The following is a 21,330-nucleotide window of genomic DNA, read 5'->3' on the forward strand; positions in this document are numbered from 1 at the left end:
GTCGAGACTTGACTGCCGGTCGACGAGAGTGGACGACGAGGCGGAAGGAATTGCAGGCCCGGCATGCGGGCCAGTGTAGTCCGAGACACGGTTCGTCAACTACCCGCGAGCTTCTTCAAGCTAACATCACCAGCGGCAGCCAGGACGACCACGAAGTTCTAAGGCAGGCGCTGAAGGAACGGCTAACGGATAGTGGGCTCTTGATGTCATGTGGTCGGTCGTAGAGCAGCTGTCGCATGCGATGGAAGAGCCGAGATGGTCGACTGTCGCAAAGGTCCTCAGTACTGAGCAACTGCTGCAGGCGGCTGCGCTCCGAGTTGGTATTCCGGGCCAGGACCGTAGCCTTGAAGTGATCATACGGGAAGGAAGGGTCGCACGTTTCGAAAACGTCATCAAACTCGTCCATTACCTCAGGGGAGAGAGTCGAAACGACGTGGAGATACTTCACGCGTTGTGAAGTGATGCGCCGAATGTTGAACAGAGCCTCCACTTGCGCGAACCATACAGCAGGATTCCGAGGCCAAAATGACGACAGCTGAACTTGAACGCTGGCGATGTCCCCTTTAGCCGGTGTATGAGCAGGGACCTGGGGCCTGGGCGCCGCAACCATGGCGGCGTTATCCGCGTCCATGCCGCCCAGGTTCACCGAACTGTTGAGGGTCAGAGACTTAGTCCTCTACAAATTATTGGAGCGCGACGCAGACGAAGCGAACAGGCCGGGAACCAGGAATCAACTGTCTTTGTTCTACTCCGCACGCGTACCCACGCAGCCAGCGCGAGCGCATGTCACGAGCCGACGCGGCGCAGCACTGCTGATGATGATAATGCCGCTACATCCACCAATTGTGAGAGTGGTTTAGTTCGTCAGTTCGTCAGTCGGGCGGAGCAGGGTCTCTCTTGGAGCGATGGTAATGCGACTGAGCTAACCCCCTTTTATTCACAACAATAACAATTTTTTTATTGGTGCAATGCAATGGTACATATATGGATGGATGGATGGATGGATGGATGGATGGATGGATGGATGGATGGATGGATGGATGGATGGATGGATGGATGGATGGATGGATGGATGGATGGATGGATGGACGGACGGACGGACGGACGGACGGACGGACGGACGAACGAACGGACGGACAGATTGACGAAGGGACAGACGGACGGACGGACGGACGGATGGATGGATGGATGGATGGATGGATGGATGGATGGATGGATGGATGGATGGATGGATGGATGGATGGATGGATGGATGGATGGATGGATGGATGGATGGATGGATGGATGGATGCGTGCGTGAGTGCGTACGTGCGCGCGAGTGTGTGTGTATGTGTGTGTGTGTGTGGGTCGGTAGGTTTTTGGATGGATGGGTGGGCGGGTGGATATGGATGGATAGCAGCGCCCCCTTTGAAACAGGATTTGTGCTGTTTTTTGTATATTTATTCAAGTAATCCGTCAATTATAATAGAATGGTTTATCAATTCACAATTTTCTTTAAGTCTAAGATTTAAAGGCGTACTTGTCCCCTTGCTGCACCTGCTTTCTCTTTAGCCACCAATGATCCATTTGCCTTTTGCTGACTTGTACCGCAGATTCATTGGAATCGCCATTGTTATCTCTAAACTCTAAGGCCTTACTGAGAGTGGCTATGCCTTCGTCAAATTCGGGAAGGATTTCTCACACTCTTGAATAAGGCGCTCAATTGTTTCTACAGATTTTTCATACACTTTACATCTGTCATCTTCTTGGTTAAATTTCTTTTAGAAGTTTCGCGTTCTAAGTCACCCTCATCTAGCTTCGATTAACAAGGCATTAGATTTTGAATTATCGTTGATTTATTCCTCCCTGATCTGCCCTCTAGATATTTTCTGTTTCTCTTCTATGGAATTAACCCAGTTTTTACTTTATGAGTTTTTTACCCATCGCTTAAAGCTGTTTGCTTAACCAGTCTCATTTCGTATATACTTACTAGCTAGTTTCCTAGTCCTTCGTCGCCACTCTGAGTCAACGTTCATTCTGTAAGAGTTTTTAAATACGTTATCTGCCCGCGTTTTATCGCGCAGTTTTCTTAGGATCTCTAATAATATTTTACTCTGAGGTTTTTGTACATCGCATGATGCCCAGCCCACACCTTCATGCATTGCCTTGTTTGTGGTTTTGCCGTTGGCACTTAATGCTAAACTTCCAACTGCTCTCAAATTTATTTCTAACCTCGACTGAACATCTGCCCTTAGACACCAAACTCCATTCTCGAAAGTAAGCCTAGCTGGCCCCATTATTTCTTTCCGAGCACCTAGCTCACACTACTTCACACTTTTCTGCAGCCCTATAATGCCCTACGTTTCACAATCGCGGCATCTCTTCCCCATTTCGCCCCAACTGTATGTTCGTTGGTTTTCATCTGTATCTGTCCTTAGTTTACCCATAGTGCAAAATGGCATTTTTCTGGGCCAGTTGGTATGAATCCATGATTTGGGTCAGCATGAACTTTGGGACACAAACGAAGAGAGACACGTGGCACACGGTGTGTTCCGTGTTCTGTGTTCAGCAGTGTGTTCCGTGTTCCACGTGTCTCTCTTCGGTTGTGCCCCAAAGTTCATGCTGGCCCAGATCATGGATTTACCCATAGCATGAGATATTTGTATTTTGCCAGTCTGGGTATTTTACGGCGTTGTATTGCAAGCGCGTGAATCGTGCAATCCTTGAAAATCATAGAGCCGCCATAACTGGGCTTAAAGTGAAGCCCAGAGCGGCGAGTTCGTCTCCACAAAGAATCAACTAGAGTTTTCAAACTTTCCTGCATATCAGCTAAAAGACGTTTTTAGCATACCGGAGACGTGTACCGGTTTACCGGACGCCGGCGGCGCACACGCAGTGGGGCACCCCAACAATGTCACTGCGCATGCGCGAGCGGGGTCCAGTAACCCCGTATACGTCTCCGGTTGTACGTGTCCGGTATGCTAAAAACATCTAATGCTGCAATATCTTCCGCATAAAATAAACCGGGGAGCCTCTGCTTTTCAACCTTTCCGCCAGATGTGTGCGGCAGGTTATAACCACACTGACTTTCTTATAATCTTCTTTCCACGCCGCCGTGGTGGTCCAGAGGTTATGGCGCTCGGCTGCTGACCCAAAAGACGCGGGCTCGGTCCCGGTCGCGGCGGACGAATTTCGATGAAGGCGAAATTCTAGAGGCCCGTGTACTCTGCGATGTCAGCGCGTTAAAGAACCTCAGGTAGTCGAAATTTCCTGAGCCCTTCCCTACGGCGTCCTTCATAGCCTGAGTCACTTTGGGACGTTAAACCACCATAAATCAAACCTTATTTCGACATTTATTTCGACAGCAGTGGTAACAGAGAACAACCCTGCCGTAATCCATTGCGTACCTCGACCGCATTACTTCTCTTTTGTGCGAAGCGCCGCCACTGAGCCGAAATTTGCTGGGCCATCCAGGAGGTGACCGACCAACTTGGTATCGCGTGACTTTGCTCTCAGCCGCACCATGGGGATCAGAGAAAAACATCTTGAGTATCTGTATACACGCCGTCAGACACTGCCGGCGAGCGCAGCACCTCTCGTTGTTCGTGGGTCTGCGCCGGCATCCGAGGTGGTCTATTGTGAACTTCAGCAACAGACGGCACATGAGGAGGAGGGGGGACGTAAGATAAGGAAGTTTGCCGAGATATGATGCGCATGGCTCGCACGTGACCTGGATTACTGGAGACAGGAGTGGCTTCCGTCCTGCAGTGGACGTGATATAAGGAATTATCATTACATTATAAGATTTAAAAGTTTGTTTTTACACACTTGTCATAGTTAGAGACGGAACAACTGCAGAAAAAGTCTGCCAATAACTTTTGCAAGGATCTGCAGCACCATGTTTCGTCATAGGGGCAGAATCGCATACACGGGCCGGGACACCAATTCGCATCAGTAGATACTTCTGAGAGCATCATTGGACGAAATGAAAATATGCATGCATGACTCTGTCATAACGTTCCTAAGATGCATATTCCTAGATTTTGAAGGAGCAGTCCAGAAAGTGCATGACGCGCGCCTATTTCTTAAATTGTCACACCTTAACGTGCATCCCTTAGTTCTGGACTGGGTTCAATCTCTCCTATCTGATCGCTATCGATTCTTTCATGCTAATTCACAGTCATCTTCCTTCTGCCCTGTCTTTGTCTCCTGTACTGTTATCTTGTACTTGTCGAAGAGTTCAGTAGCACGTAGATCATGTCACTAACTGGTACTAAAACGTCCGTTCTTGTTTTTCTGTTGCCAGCACAATCACCAGGATACTGTGTATAAAAGCAGCAACGCGCCTATTATATAACTTGACTCCTAGAGGCACTTCGGTATTCACTTAAGTGAACAGTTACCGTGGCCGTGTTACATTCACCACGTCACTGATTCCGCCATCCAAGTTTTGGAGTATTTGTGCAGTGTCCTTTCCTTAGCCTCCGTTCCATAAAACTTCTTGCTTACCTAAAATTTCTTCGTTAAGAACTTTAATTCTAATGTGCCACATATGATCTCCATTATGCTAACCTTACGACCACGCTCGAATCAGTCCAGAACCCCGCTGTCAGATTCACTTGCTCCGACATTCTTATCATAATAGCGTTATGGCCCTATTATCTGAGCTCAATCTCCCGGTACTGGCCTGTCATCTCACAATGGCCCTCTATCTTTGTACGTAAATTTTATCGCACATTTAAACACGAACCTTCCCCTATCACGCGCTCATCGCATTACTCGTAATGGTCATCCTGGTTGCCGTCTGCCCTGAAAAAACTGCACAGAAACATATAATCACTCTTCTTTGTTCAGAACAGCAAGCGAGTGCAATGGCCTTCTTTGGCGAACTTCATCTATTCCGTTCACTTCAAATCAGTCATCGCAGACCATCTGTTATCATGCAAGTGGCCTTTTTTGTTTGAAGTATATTTTCTTCAAATTCATTAAACGTGCATGCATACCAGAAGTGTTGGTTGTTGGGCGAGTTGGTGATCCATAATAATAGAGCAGCGCGTAACAAAACAGGACAAAAGAAATGAACACAGAATGACACGAGCGCTCGTGTCGTTCTGTGTTCCTTCCTTTTGTCCGGTTTTGTTACGCGCTGCTCTGTTATTCTGCATGCATGCACTGATTGATCATACAGAACGTGGTCAGCTCTCCCCTAATAAATGCCCCATGTGGATATTTGAGAGTAAAAAGTAAATAATAACTTGTGGTAGGGTTATTATTCCTTTGTAGCCCTGTATATAAAGAGAATTTCTGTATAAGTTGTCTTGAAAAGGTCGCTGTGGAGCGAATAATAATATTTTAAAGTAATGGTAGTTTGCATTGTAGGCGTTGTGTTCCATAGATGATCGCTGCTAGAAAGCAGTTTTCAGTGAGTCATTGTAAAGAACCTCGAAACTTTCCCCTGAAGTTGGTGATGATTGCGCTGGTTGCTTAAGTTCCTGTAGGTTTCAATTTTTGCGAGCTTATAGACTAACAACTTTATGCAGACTCGTAATGACGGGTGTATATCTCCCTCCTCTTTTTACAGTGTCGTCTAGGGTCGTGGGCAACGTGTTGGTGGCGGTGGGCGCCAACCGGCTGTCGCGGCTGCTCCACCGGGACATGCTGGAGCGCGTACTGCGCAGTCCGGTGTCGTTCTTCGACGCGACGCCGCGCGGCCGCATCCTGAACCGGTTCACGGCGGACGCGAGCACGCTGGACACACGGCTGGCCTCGTACTCGCGCCAGACAGCGCAGAGCGCTCTGCTGGCGCTCGCCCGCGCCGCCGCCATCGGCACCGAGCGCCTGTCTCTGCTTGCCGTCAGCGCGGTCGTGGCCGCGGTCTTCGCCGTCGGAATGGTCTGTGGCTGCAGGCTGTTCTCCTCAAACCCGCTTTCTCCCGGTCAGAACCACTCGGCCTTCTCTCCGGACAGTTGCACACAGGGACGAGGCCAGGTTTCTTGCAACGTTCGTCTTTAGATATCGTTTACATTCGGTTCAGCTACATGAGAATGGACGTTAGGAGGTCCTGCGTCATTTGGAGTGTCATGCTTGCGCAGCACGGAAAGAGAAGGAGCGATGGCGCCACCTTGTTCTCTGCATAGCCCGTTGTATGGGCGCGCCACAGCTCGGCGGCAAAGCCTAGCTGCAGGCATACCGGCTTCGGGTGAAGCCTGGACGCAGCGGTCGGCGCATCGTTCTTGTCGTTCAGCTTGGCGCCGCTTCCTTTGTTCAGTGAATCGTCAGCAAGGCGCCGGAATAGTGGACCAGTTTTTGTGGGCGCAACTCTGGCTTTACTGCAATAAGAACCCTACGGGAGCAGTGTCATGCAAATGTCCGCCTTGGTGTTTCCGCAAAGGCTCGAATTTTAACACGACACCGTTAGAGCTGACGTTTGGAGGAATCGTCGTGGGTGTTGTTACACTAATTCAGATTCGTCGGCAGAGGTCGTAACGTCACAGAGCAGATAACCATTGACACCGAGGTATGACGTCAGACACGGAGAGTCGAGGTCTGGGCGGGGTGCCAGCTGCGAGCAGTTGGAACATGTGGAATCTTTCCACTGCTCTGTAGTGTAAGATCCACGGCCGTGTTGTTTGTTGGCTTTTATTTCATTTATTGTTAACTTTTAACTCTCACCGGTTAAGCGGTGTTGGTTGTTACCTTTCATCCGCGTGGTTCAAGCTAAACGTTTTATCTCGAATCATGTGTTTTTAGTTTTTCGCTTACCGACTCCTCATCCCCTTTCTTTTTCGCTGTATTGGACCCGTCTCTTTTTGTACGGGTAACGATTGGGAATGTGGCGACTCATATGGTTCTGCTTCGTGTCATACTTGTATAACCCTGCGCAAGCGTATCTCTGCCTTCATTTTATTGTGAATTTTCAGCCTCCTCCTTTTAGTCCCCTAATTCCTCTTCCCCAGTGCAGGGTAGCCAACCGGAACCCCTTTCTGGTTAACAACCCTGCCTTTCCCTCGTTTTCTTGATCTATCTTTCTTCAGCCATAGTATCAAAAATGCGGTACGATTCTCTTAGAAAACGAAATTTCTAGTTAAGCGCAATTCTGTCCACTTGTTCTATTTGTACATCGGCCACAAGAGGTGCCCTTCCAAGAGTAGGGAACAAGCTAAGAAGGGCTAGAGCTCTGAAATACGTGTTCTACGGGAACAGCTTATTGGTGAATGAAAATTGGTTCTGTTATTAAAAAATATCAGGCCTATAAAACGCGAAGCCGGTATTGGAACCAGCGCACTGATATCAGTAGTCAGGATCAGTAGTCAGGATGCAGAAATTACGGGCTCTCTGCGATACCTTATTGCATTTTTATTTATTTATTTATTCAAAATACCCCCAAAGGCCCTCATTTGAGGGTATTACATGAGGGGGGGGGGGGGGGGGGGAGTAAGTACAAAGCATTGTTCTTGTTCTTGTTCCTAGTCGCAGCGCTGGTGAAATTGTGAATATGTACCAACTAGCTCAAACCACCATTTTGCTAAAGGTTAAAGATATTGCACTAAAATAAAATAGTCGCAAAATAAAAGGGTCGCAACAATGCACATAACAGCAAAATTTGAGCATAAATAACAGCACCGCTAGAAAAAAAAAAGACAACACTGGAAAAGGTGCGCTGAAGTACAAAAAAAATATAAAATAAAAAGAAGACAAGGCGGAAGAAAAGAACGCTCAAAAAATACCTTTTTAGTTGTTGAAACATGAGTGCATAAGATGTTGGAATTTATTTAGATCAGATTCAGTGGCAATTTCTGATGGCAAAGCATTCCATTCGGTTATTGTGCGTGGTAAAAAAGAATAGGCATAATGGAATGACTGGCAGTTCATGCGTTTAACTTTGTAAGGATGATCGCGACGTGGAAAGATAACTGGCGGTGGCTGAAAGAATTCATCATGAAGGGAAGGATGGTGATAAAGCTTGTGGAAAAGTGACAGACGGGAAATTTTTCGGCGCAGTGCTAAGTTATCTAACTCGGCTTTAGTCTTCAATGAGGTGACGCTGGTGTAATATGAATAATCAGAAAAGATGAATCGCGCAGCACGGTTTTGCAGGGCTTCGATGTTACTGATGATATAATTCTGATGAGGATCCCAAATGGCAGACGCGTATTCGAGTTTCGGACGGATTAATGTGGTGTACGCTAGTTTTTTTACATGTGTCGCGGCCTCTTTTAAATTATGTTTGAGAAGTCCGAAAGTACGGTTAGCGGAGGCAAGAGTGAGATTAATATGATGATTCCATGATAAGTCGTATTGCAGGTTAATGCCAAGATACTTGTAACTTGTGGTGAATTCTACACTATTGTTATCAAGAAAGTAGGCTGTAGGAATACGTGGCTTGTTAGTGAAAGACATGAGCTTAGTTTTGGAAAGATTTAAAGGCATTAATTAATTAGAACACCATGTGCTTATCGCTTCAAGATCAGACTGCAGTGGCTGGCTGTCAGTGTTACAGGTTATACGTCGATAAAGCACACAATCGTCAGCAAATAGTCTGATTCTGGACGTCACGCAATTGGGTAAGCCATTAATATAGATAAGGAAAAGTAAAGGTCCCAGTACACTGCCTTGTGGAACTCCAGACGTAACATTAGCGTAACATGAGTTAGAGTTGTTAACTGATGTGAACTGAATTCTAGATGAGAGAAAATCTGCTATCCATGCAATAATATCAGGGTGAATGTTCAGTTGGGAAAGTTTAAGCAACAACCTTTGGTGTGGAACGCGATCAAATGCTTTAGAAAAATCTAAAAATATTGCGTCAACTTGGAAACCAGCGTCAATCAGTGCATGAATATCGTTAATAAAACCGGCAAGTTGGGTGTCGCATGAGTAGCCCTTTCGAAAACCGTGCTGATGATTGAAGATAATGTTATGATCTACAAGGTAGTTGAAGACCTGAGTATGTATAATATGCTCGAGTAATTTACAAACTGTACTTGTTAAGGAGATGGGACGATAGTTAAGCGGAGAAGCACGATCACCTGATTTGAAAATGGGTATTATCTTAGCTATGCGCCAGTCGTTAGGAATGGTGCCAGTTGATAGCGACTGGGAAAATAATGCGGTTAACATGGAACAAATGCTATGTGATGTATTCCTTAAAATTTTATTATTGAAGCCCATATGATCAGCGCTAGAAGATTTTTTGAGATTGTTTAGTAGAGATAAAACACCAGGCTCACTGATGACTATCTCGTCCATAGTTAGTTCCACTAGTGCGCTTAATGTAGGCAAGGATGTAATGTCTTCATCTGTGAACACAGTTACAAACGCATCGTTAAGAAGTTGAGCGCACTCTGAATCGGGGATGGGAACACCAACAGAATCTGTAAGAGTGATGTCAGGTCGAATTACTGGGTTTACCACACGCCAAAAACGGCGAATATTATTTTCAGCATGGAAGACAAGTCATGAGAAAATAAGTTGCGCCGAGTAGATTTTAATAGTGCCTTATAATCCTTTTCACATGCTCTGTATTTGTCATGTGAACTCACAAGACCATTCAGTTTTGCCTGTCTGTATAGTTTTTTCTTTTTGTTGTTCAGCCGCCGAAGACGGTTGGTAAACCAAGGAGAACTGCTATCACAGGTAATGGTTAACATGGGAATGAACTGGTCGATGAGATCATTGAGGGCAGTTTTAAAAAGGATCCAGTTCTGCTCTATAGAGCGAGAGCAGAAATCATGCAAAAATTTATCAGAAAACATTAATAATTCTGCATTAATTGCATCAAAATTTGCTTTGCCGTAACATCTTATGTTCTTTTTAGTAGTTATCTTTTTACTAGTGCGAAATTTAATGTACCCAGTGATAACATCGTGGTCAGAGATGCGTTCCTCATGAGTTATGCCTGAAAATATATCAGGTTTGTTTGTGAGAACTAAGTCAAGTACATTGGAAGAGGCTTTAGTTGATCGTGTTGGTTGGTTAATGAGTTGTGTTAGTGAAAAATCAAGGCAAGTGCTGAGAAAAGAATGTGCTTCTGCATCTGTGTCCACTACGGAAAGCGTTGACCAATTAATTCTTGGAAAATTGAAATCTCCAAATATAATAACAGCGGAATTGGGAAAACGCGCATACATTTCACTGAGCACCCGATGATATTCATCTGAAAACGCACCAGACATGTCGGGAGGACGGTAGAAAACGCCGATGATGACACGAAATGCACCATCATTCAATGAATCCCAAACACATTCAAGGAAACAATCGATAACGATAGGTGTGGCAATGAAATCCTCCTTTATCGCGATGAGAACACCGCCCCCCCTTCGCAATTGTCTATCGCAGCGAAAAAATTTGAAATTGCGTGCACTGGTAAAGATGTTGACATCATGAATAGTGTCGTTCACCCACGTCTCAGTTAGTACCACTAAAGAAGCTTGACATGAATCGATGAAAGATGATAGTGCAATACCGTTAGCTACAACACTTCTAATGTTGGTGTACAAAAACAGCCATTCGTTATCATTACCACAATGTAATTTGGCAGGTGAGGTGGTCGATGAACGCAGGTTAACGGAAACGGAGGGAGGACGTCATTCGCCATCCTCGCGCCCTGATACAAGAATGGCTCGACTTTCGTTGGTGCTCCACATGTAAAGATCATCGTTAACGAAGAGCTTGTTGAAAACGAGTCGCACTTTATCCCCATCTTTCTTAATAGATTTAGAAAACTGGAGAAGCTTCCGTCGCTTTTCGCGAACGGCTTCGGAGTAATCGCGCGAGATGCTTAAATTAGTGTTTTTTAACTTATAGCCGCGGCTCATGACAGTGTCAACTTCCCTTTCATTAAAAAATTTGGCTATGATAGGCCGCTTTTTCTCGGAAGAAAAGCGGCCCACGCGGTGTGCTCTGGAAACAGATTCAACAGTAAGCCCAAGTTTTTCTTTACAAAAGACATTTACGAGACGTTCAGACTCCTCCCAAGTTTCCGACTTCTCTGGATCATCTATACCGTAAAATAGAACATTGGATCGCCTAGAGCGATTTTCAAGGTCGTCAATTTTTGCCTGTACATTTGCGAGACCCTTGTCACTGTTCCCCACGAGCTCAGCAGATGGTGCGGTTGCAAATTTCTGCTCTAGATCGTGAACTCGCTTTGTTAGTTTTTCTAAGTCAATTTTTAAGTCTGCGTCAATCTGAAGCACTTTGTTGACAGAGTCTTGAAGGACTGCATTGCTGGTTTCAAGGCGTAAGATGGAACCAGCCACAAGGTCCAGCTTTTCCTCTTGAGCCTTAGTCATGGGTCCCGGGTTTAGCTCGACATCGCCTCCCAAAACTAGCAGACACCATAAATAGGATACACCAGCGCGGAAACTTTTTAAAACATGAGGTGGCCACGACACCGCTAAAAGACAGAAGTCATCGTCACGGTAAGAATAAGCGTCATAGTAACCAACCTGTAGATACATCAGTGGTGAGCGTGGGATCGCAGTGGCGGTGCCGTGGCCCAGAGGGGCGTCGAAAGGCGCGCACTTTTGTACCGCCCGATCAGCAGTTCCACGTTGCCAGACGGAATCGACCACTGCGTCCAGAAGTGGCGGAGCATCCAGAATAGGTGACGCAGGCAAAAAACATGTTGATAGGCCGCAGTCGGTTGACGTACACGCGCCAAGCTGGGAGCTTGTATCGTTGAGGCATTCCGTCTTGTGCATCGTCCATGGCCGGCCCAGGAAAATCAGCAGCAGCACCTGTAGATACATCAGTGGTGAGCGTGGGATCGCAGTGGCGGTGCCGTGGCCCAGAGGGGCGTCGAAAGGCGCGCACTTTTGTACCGCCCGATCAGCAGTCAGAGTCCCACGTTGCCAGACGGAATCGACCACTGCGTCCAGAAGTGGCGGAGCATCCAGAATAGGTGACGCAGGCAAAAAACATGTTGATAGGCCGCAGTCGGTTGACGTACACGCGCCGAGCTGGGAGCTTGTATCGTTGAGGCATTCCGTCTTGTGCATCGACCATGGCCGGCCCAGGAAAATCAGCAGCAGCACCTGTAGATACATCAGTGGTGAGCGTGGGATCGCAGTGGCGGTGCCGTGGCCACCGGCGCAATAATGCTCGATTCATAAAGGAAAGGAATGGTAAACAAATTGAAGCTCAGGTACACGAAAGTGACTTATAGTAGTGAATCTAGTGTGGTCGAAATCTTCTTAATACTAAAGTTGCGATACTCTCATTAACGAACCGTGGAGAATCGCAGAGAAACACAGCAAAAAAACTAGAACAGTGACAAGTTGGTACGCAAGCGCTGTGCGACCAGTAGCCCGCATGATCACCTTGTTCAATCTAATTATCGTGCCCGATTTCCTTCGCACTTCTACTTATATCACACCTAACAACCTAACACCACGCCAACGCGCTACTCTCAGGGAGAAACAAACGGATGGACCCGCAGACAGATATGACTCTAACAGAGCAGAAAAATAATTATGAGCAATATATATGCCGCCGCTAACAGGTGTTGCTAAATACCACGTTACGAGCGGTAACCCTCCTGCTGGTTTTAACTGCCTAACAATTAGCTAACGAGATGAGAAGAAGAGCGAAGGAGAGGATGAGCAAGCTCCTGTCGTCCCTCTTCTCGTCGTCCCGATTTAGTTGGTAACAACTTTATTTAAAAGTCTTGCAGAGCTTGCGCCGACGGGGCCTTAGGTCTCCCACGTGGGGACGTCGAGGTGTTGCCTCGCCGTCGCCTCGCGGGCCTGCTGGACGGCCCAGAGTTGGTCACCAAGGCCGGTCGTCCCGGTCTTCGCGCTAAATTTTTCATGCTAAACCGACTTCATACTTTGCCTGCTAGTTTCGTTTCCTTCCTTCGCCCCCCCCCCCCCCCCCTGCCTGCTTGGTGCGCAGAGGTTCCTGCCCCAGGCAGTAAACGCGGCCCGGTTCGCCAAGAACGCCCACCTATCGCGCGTCCTGCAGCACGTGAACGAGGCGGCTGAGTCGCTGTCCGTGGTGCGCGCCCATGGAGCCACGCGGCGCTTCCTGGCGCGCTTCTGCCGCCTGGCGGACGACTACCTGCGGCTGTGCCTGGCTAGCGTCAGCTGCGTGCGACTGACGCGCGCCTACTCCGCCGCCTGCGGCTTGGCCGTCGTGGTCATCACGCTCGCCTTTGCCGTCGAAGAAGAGTCCAGCAGCGCCATGGGCCTCATGCTCAACTCGTCGCTCGCCGTGAGTGCCCTCTCAACGGTAGAAGGGATGCTTTCGTTTTCCTAGGTGCCTCCATCTTTGGGATGCTTGGCCGACTGTGTAGATTCCAGAGGCCACGTGTCAACTGCCACCAAAGCCGTTCATTTATAATCAAGATGTGGCACATGCGAAAGTCAGGAAATGTGAAAGAACAGCCAAAGTTGACGCCGGAACGGCAATCAATTTTCTTGAAAGTGCACACACCCTGAGCAGCACATTAACCAAAGAAACTTACTGTACACTGACAGAAATTTCTCCTTGCCGGCATGTAAAACAGAATGCAAAGGTTACCGCGTGCTTACTACAATATATAATCAATAATATGAATTGATCCAATACAGTGGTGCGCCACTGACTCCGAACGCAGTACTTGAAGTATGCAAAGTCTACTATTGTCACTAGAACGCCGTTTTCAGTTAGAAGAGCCCTTGCAGTACAGGTTAACGTAGACAATTTCACTCGCCCAATAACTTACCTTCTACATAACTGAAGTCAAAAGTCGTCAAAACGACGTACCTTCCACGTACCGTGCCCACGTACCTTGAAGGCTATTCCAAAAGTGACCGTAAGGGAAGTACAGTCGGATTACGCGGCAGCGTATGGCCGACAATGCAGCGAGATCGGAGCTGTGCGCTCGTGTTATGCTGCGCGGAGAAACCCATTGAGGTCGCTTCAGCGCGCGCAAATTCTTCTCGCGCCATCGCAGCCGCTGTGCGCCATGGCCACGTGGAGAATCATTTCAATAGAATCTATTGGGCTCGTTGGTTCATTTCCTTAACGAGGAGAGAGGTAGGGCATTCGTACCCACGTAAATCAGCGCCCTTGATTTGTTAAGTAGCGACTCCGGTATTGTATGTCCTATTTTCGTTCACTGTTCTGTATGCCTAGGCGCCGAGTTTTCGAACTTCCGGAAGGGGGGGTGGGGGCTGGCTGGGGTCCAGTTAGCACTGTCTCTCGGTGCCCTCCGCTGGTCATGCTCCTTGGCAAAGGATATCCATTTATTTATTTATTTACTTTATTCTCTGGCTACAGAATACATTAGTGAGGGGAATGACGAATCACAGCAATATCGGCGATCAAAAAAGGAAAGGAGGCAAGGTACTGAACCTTGAGGAACCCCAGGACCAACCCTTAGCGAAAAAAGGCTGTGCTAAAAATGCATTTCGAACACATTTATTGATTTCAGATTAATTTTGCATTTTTTTGTCCCTGTGCTAAAACTGCAATACGAATGCTTTCTAAGTATGCTGGGAATAATATTTCGAACATTCTTAGAATAGCATCAAAAATGCATTTTCTGTCCATTTAGTGTTTTTACTATGCATTCAACATATACTAAAAATATATATTACATACATTAAAACAAACTAGAAATATACATTAAATGCATTACTTTACATTAAAAGTGCCCTAAAAATATGGAATTAAAACATTAAAATTATATAAACTTCGGCTCGGCTTAAAAATGCTGTACTAATTGGATTCACCGGCTGATACTGATCAAAGTAGTCAACATCAGAAGTAATGAGTGAAATGGCTATAAGCATTAGGATACAGACAATCCCAGAAAAAACGCGTTGTCATCAAGAACTCTATGACAATGGAAGGTCACGTGACGGGGCCTGAAAGGGAATTATGTCGCCACACAAGCAACTGCCGACGGAGAGTGACGTCCACAAACAGGAACTGCTTGTTGACGTCACTTTCCGTCGGCAGTTGCTTGTGTGCCGACATAATTCCCTTTAACAAACAGGAACTGTTGCCCCGCCGCGGTGGCTCAGTGGTTAGGGCGCTCGACTACTGATCCGGAGTTCCCGGGCTCGAACCCGACCGCGGTGGCTGCGTTTTTATGGAGGAAAAACGCTAAGGCGCCCGTGTGCTGTGCGATGTCAGTGCACGTTAAAGATCCTCAGGTGGTCGAAATTATTCCGGAGCCCTCCGCTACGGCGCCCCTTTCTTCCTTTCTTCTTTCACTCCCTCCCTTATCCCTTCCCTTACGGCGCGGTTCAGGTGTCCAACGATATATCTGAGACAGATACTGCGCCATTTCCTTTCCCCAAAAAACCAATCAATATTATTATTAAACAGGAACTGCTCCGACAAGCGTGGTACTTGGCTTGACTTATATACACCCCCCGAGAGGAGACACATTATCTTTCCCGGTGTGGCGCTTTTTGTGCAAAGACTGTAGGCCCCCAAATTTTCACACAAGCGTCGGAGTGGTGACGTTCTGATCTGCGGTCTATCTAGAACCAAATTACTAGTCCTAACTTGCGTCAGGCATTAGTCAGGAGTCGAACCGTCAACCAACAAATACTTAGGCGTCTATGGGAGTCGGTCTGCCTTGCCAGTCAGGATCCTTTTCCCGGAGGCGCGCATGGCGTTGCTTCCAGTACAATGCTATCACGCTGTCCACACTTAATTTAAATAAATTATGATTGATTTTCTGCTAGAAGTTACCATAAACGAATGGACGACAGAAAAGGGAGAGTTTTCACTGTTCACGGAAACGTGATTTCGAGCACTATGTTGTTCCACGGCAGCTTGAAGTGTGCTGCAAATATGCTGGCGTGGGCTACCCATTTGTTAGAATTGAAGTATATTTTGCACGAATTAATTTCGTATTTATGAAAGTATACTTGAAATTCAATCACAACATGTCATTTCCCGAAACGTGATTTCGTGCACTAACTGCTAAACGGCAGCTTGAAGTGTGCTGCAAATACGATTACAGGGACAGCTCATTCGTTAGAATAAAAGTATACTTTGGGCTAATTCATGCCGTATTTGCGAAAGTGCACTTTCAATACATTACCAGCATGCAAAGGCCATTTCCCCAAAGCCAATTTCGAGCACTAGATTGTTCTAGAGCAGCTAAAAGTGTCCTTCAAATATGTTTAAAAGGACTGCCCGTTTGTTAAGATTGAAGTGTACTTCAGATAGCTTCATATTTACGAAAGTACATGTTTAATACATTGGCAGTATGCTAAACCCGCATACATATTTTTTCACGTGTTTGAAACGTGATCGAAACATAATTTAAGTGACGCATACTTCAGATGTATTAATTTCATATTTAGGAAAGTGCACTTTTAATATATTGACAAGATGTTTAAACCGCATGCATAATTTTTCACGTTTTTGAAACATGCTCTAAACATGCTTTCAGTGACGTTTACTTCGGACGAATTAATTTCATATTTATGAAAGTACACTTTTGATACTTTGACAACATGCTAAAACCGCGTGCATATTTGTTCACGTTTTTGAAATGAGCTCGAAACATGCTTTAAGTGACGCATACTTCATATGAATTAACTTCATATTTACTAAATACACTTTCAATACATTGACAACATAGTAAAAGCTCTTACATATTTCTTGCCGTATTTGAAATGTGCTCGAAGCATGCTTTAAGTGACGTATCTTTGGCAAATTTTAAGAATCTATTTCGAATACCAAGCATAATATTCCAGGAACCTTTTTCCGGCATTGTTTTAGTGCATTAATGAATACAATATAGGTTTAAAGTACAGTATAAACATCCAACCGTATGCAGTAGAGGAATCAGCGTCATTAATGCTGACAATTTCAACACGATAAGAAGGAATTCAACGCATCCAGTTAAGAACTGCAGGGTCAACGTTTAGCACACTCAGTTTATATAATAGCCGTGAGTTATTAACTTTATTGAATGTTTAGCAGTGTTAAGAAATATGCAGTCAGATGAAAAATCTGAGTCCAAATAGAAGTACAAGTTGTAAGTGAAGGAAAGTAGTTGAATATCACAAGAGAAAAACTTAGGAAGTCATGCTCTGCTAGAGAGAAGAAATCGTTATCCTTCATAAAATTAACAGGATGCGTAAATATATGTACTATTATTTTGCACTCTATTCATCTGAAACATATGAGTCAATGGTTAGATGGATTCTGTTTATCTAAGGTTTTATGTACTAGTATGACGGCAGCAGACTTCCATTCTTCAGTAGTATATCATGATGATACGCTAAGGATAAGTTTCAGCGTGACATTAGCAAAGCCTATTTATTAGGAAAGCTGGTGACAATTGCATAAGCATAGCACGCCTTCACTCTAATTGCTGGAGAATTAAATGGCTTTTCTGGATGACTGTGATTAGGTTTCACCTCGTGACAACTGAATGTGTTTAAAGGTCAAGGTTTTTAATATAAAATCAGTTGGAAGTGCAGTAGAGTCCTGTCTTGTTGGTTGCTTGTCTTCTGGGTGAGTTTTAGTTATGCTGCGAATCTTGTCTGCATTATGAATAGTACTTCAAAGCACATGCTCCTACGCACATCCCATTCTTTTGGATATCAAAACTGTTACTAAACTCATCAAAAGTTGTAGAAAGATATATAGCAAGGAGCTGAAAACGTTTCACTTTTGATTCCGCAACTAATATAAGAGGCCAGATCACCAGACTCTTCAATTACTTCTCTCACAGCGTGGAACTGTTCGCCGTGAGATATTGAGTGGGAAAGGTCCTCGACCTCTACTGAAATGGCTGTTTTTACTCTTGAAACGTCTTGTTATAGTTCTTCTATGAGAGCTGCAGAGTTGTTTATCCGGAACCGGTCTTCTGGGGTAAAGATTTTCAATGGCGTTGGGGATAGATTCCGACCACCTTTTGCCACGACCATTATGTAACTGCGGCCCTCTTGGGCGCCGACTGCTCGTGCGTCTTCGCTGAGAAAAACAAGCCTTCAAGGAATTCTCCGAGCCTTTGCTCGTGGATTTCCGCAAGTGTTCTAACTTCAGTTCTTGAAGTAGCTGATCTCCACAAGCAGCCGATGAGTTACAAATAGTTAATCGAGCCACAAGAGCCTAAAGGAATCATAATCCCGGCATCTAAGAAAGGCTGTAAACTCTACTCAGAGCGGTCCGCAGTAAGAACAGAAATGCGCCGTGATGACTGACGATCTAAACTGAGTTTTGCCTCTAACTGAAGCGCAGCTTACATACGGCGCCTCCTCTCTCTTCTGTTCCAGATCCCGATCATCATGACCTCCTTGTGCACGGCGCTGCTTGGTTTGTCGCAGATCATGGTTGCCCTCGAGCGGCAGCTGGAATACGCTGAGCTTCCCGATGAGGTGATGTTTGCGCTGTTTCGAACAAACGCTATGCGAGGCATGCCTTCACGTGGCAGTGTGTGTCTCATCGCACAGACATCAGTCTTTAAGGGCCGTTGCATTGAAACGATCTAAAAATGGCATAATTAGCAGACGCAATGCCCCCTTATGCGCGTTATCTTCGTTCTTTGTTTTGAATTGAGGTGTAATATTACAACTTGGCAGCAACGTTTGAATTAAGTTCTCAATGCTAATTGTGTGAGGGTAATTTATTTTACATAAAGAAGCTTTATTTTACCACTCGATATGGCACATTGAACCTGTAACAAGTGGGCGCTATACTGCCGCCTTATCCAAAAGGCCTCCGCCAAAAGTCGTGACAGATTGCAAAATTTACGATTCAGTAAAAAAATTCAGTGCTTGCTCGGCTTGCTACCCCCATGCCTTCACTTCTATATTTTGCGAAGGCATATTTCAGTTTTGAGGTGGTTGTCAAGGCAAAAAACTTTGAGGTACGTTCAAGTCTCCTTACGTGCGGAATGCGAAAGCCCTGTGCTGCCCGCTACCTGCGCCATCTGCTGGGCCAGCGCCGTACATAAGGTGGGGGTTTTCAGTGGGTGACGCATGATGGCGATACGGCTGCACGCCAAGAACGGAGGAAATTCACCGGAAACAAGGATTACATTTGTAATTAACATGCTCATAAGTACTTATGTGGGCCTCAGTACATGTCTCGTAGATACGTTATCAAGAACTGCGCAATCACTAGACGCGCGTCTATTCAATTTTAAACGCCGAAGTTTCGTGGCGGAAGAGGAAGCCGTTCTGAACGGCTGTCTCTGGAAGTGCTCCTAGCTGGAAACAGTGCATCGGTCGTTGGCCGACGTATCCTGACACTTGAAGTTTTCACGCACTCGTACAAAGTTGTCCTTCTCCGACTTCCTACCGGTAATGTTGTCTTCAGCCCCGTCTTTCTACATGCTGACCTCAAGGGTCGCCCATACCGTTCTTCCGACTTCCGAGACGCGCTCGCGCAGATTCTGGACCTGCGTGAGATTCTGTGCATTCGCCAGTACCAAATGAGCCACGTCTGAATGGTGACTTGCGAGAGCACTTCCTCAAAACAGAAGCTTGTTCACAAAGAAGAGTTCCACGTCAAAGGCCTAAAATGCATGGTGTTTGACCCTGACACCAACAACGTGAAGCTTAGGCTTCTTTGGCTCCCGCGCTGTATGGAGCACTGGGATGTTGTGGAAGATTTGGGGCCTTTTGGAACTGTGCAAACTATCGATCGTGAGAAGCGGCGGTGCCCCGGAACGGAGCACATCGAGACAGCGAACCGTGAAATCTCGCTTACGCTTAAGGACGGAGTGTCAGCAAGCACAATTCCTTACAGCTGAGAGAAAACTGACGCCAACCAATATTTCTTTGCCCAACGTTTCGGGACTAACTCGGTCCTTTCTTCAGGGGTGACTAAAGTGTGCCAGCAGCAGCGGGGTGCAGCCTTCTCTCTCCCTTTGTTAGCACGTGGCGCAGTCCACTAACCTACTCCGAGGGGAGCATTCCTGGACTCCTTATCTTCGCCGCCTTTGTGAGCCGGGTGTGCCATGACTCCACATGTCGCCTCTTGAACAGGTTTGACTCCACGGCCAAGATGCTCACCTCCTCGAGGGCTATTTGGTGGTCGGTGCGCTCGCAGTGTTCGACGAGGGGGTTGGATTCTGAGTTCATTAGCCGGATGTCATTTTCGCGTTCCATTATTCTTGGGTGGGGGTTTTTGTTTCGCCGATATATGAAGCCGGGCGCTTCTAGCATGGGATTTTTTGTACACGACACCCGGTTGTTTTTCTCTGGAGACGCGGTCTTACGGTCGTGGTAAGAAGCGGCTTATTGTCGTAACAGGTTAGTGAGCCACGTAGATTCCATGTTTTCCCAGATTGCATGCAAGTGCCTCAGCTAATGAATTCAGTCAGTCCCAAATAAAGATTTATTTAGACACAATTTTCGCTGCCATTCTGCTCCACGGATTGCAGTCACCACTTCGTGACATCTGGTAGAGGTTCTGGGTAGCCTTCTATGTTCAGGACGCCCCTTTCAAGTCCTGACACCAGCCCTCTGCGCATCGCACACGAGGACGAGCCAGCAGTTAACCAAGCCATCAGATGTCTTCAGGAAGAGAACCATGAGTTCGGGATCCTGCCGGACCGCACGCGACATTGAAAAGAAGCTGCAACGGTCATCGTGAGCTCGCCACACATGTCGACAACGACCATCCTGCAGCAGCCGCGGGTGCCGCCAACTTTCAATGGCTCCCCAGGCGAAGATCCCCTGGAATGGTAGGACAAATTTGAGTTCATGGCATCGTGGAAGAGTTGGGATGATGCTACAATAATTGGGCATGTCTTTTTCACGCTAGAGGGCTCAGCAAGAACGTGGTATGAACACCACGAGTGTTCCTTAACGACATCGGACATACTCAGGAACGAACTATTGACGGCATTCACAAGTGTCGTAAGGAAAGGAAGAGCCGAGCGACCCCTCGAGTCCAGGACTCAGCTCCCGAATGAGTCCGTCTTTAGTTGTGTCGAAGAAATGAAGCGCCTCTTTTGTCGCGCCGACAGCGGGAGATGACTGAGGAAAATAAAGTTCGATTTTTAAGGCCGGTGTCGACCACCAGCCGTCATAAACCGTCGATAATTTTATTTCGCACACTTGCCATAAAAGCCTGATTTGAGTTGTCTGTATATTATTGCGAAAGCAATACTGCTCGAGGTTTCCGCTCTTGGCCGTCGTCCCGGAGAATCCACCACTGACCTTTAGCGTGGCCTATGTGTGACGTCATACCAGCTGTGGAAAAGCGGGGCCCCAACTCGGCTCGTCGCGATCGTCCCAACGAATCATCCACGCGCCGCTGCCGTGGGGGAGGCGCTCGCTCTACGTGACGTCATGCCGGCTGTGGAAAAGTGGCCCCCCAACTCGGCTCGTCGCAGTCGTCCCTGCGAATCCTCCACGGTATGCCGGATGATGTGTA

General features: G+C 46.6%; 2 protein-coding genes across 8 annotated transcripts in view; one reads left to right on the forward strand and one right to left on the reverse strand.

Moving 5' to 3' along the window:
• LOC144107794 (multidrug resistance-associated protein 1-like) overlaps positions 1–21,330 on the forward strand; it is a 592,391-nt gene that overhangs the window by 460,084 nt on the left and 110,977 nt on the right. For all 7 annotated transcript variants that reach the window (XM_077640975.1, XM_077640979.1, XM_077640978.1 and 4 more), the window contains 3 exons: positions 5,561–5,871; positions 12,877–13,194; positions 18,219–18,320. In XM_077640975.1, the coding sequence (XP_077497101.1) occupies positions 5,561–5,871; positions 12,877–13,194; positions 18,219–18,320 (731 nt within the window). The remainder of the gene's footprint in view (positions 1–5,560; positions 5,872–12,876; positions 13,195–18,218; positions 18,321–21,330) is intronic.
• On the reverse strand, positions 7,505–12,842 carry LOC144107795 (uncharacterized). The gene has a single exon (XM_077640982.1). It carries the CDS (start codon positions 12,027–12,029, stop codon positions 10,566–10,568), a length of 1,464 nt encoding a protein of 487 aa, XP_077497108.1. The 5' UTR covers positions 12,030–12,842; the 3' UTR covers positions 7,505–10,565.

The sequence above is a fragment of the Amblyomma americanum genome, chromosome 10, assembly GCF_052857255.1.
Source record: "Amblyomma americanum isolate KBUSLIRL-KWMA chromosome 10, ASM5285725v1, whole genome shotgun sequence".
Lineage (NCBI taxonomy): Eukaryota > Metazoa > Arthropoda > Arachnida > Ixodida > Ixodidae > Amblyomma > Amblyomma americanum.

What these genes read in the sequence shown, in the direction of transcription:
- LOC144107795 (XM_077640982.1), bottom strand. Translation starts at nt 12,029, where the DNA reads ATGTATCTACAGGTGCTGCTGCTGATTTTCCTGGGCCGGCCATGGTCG.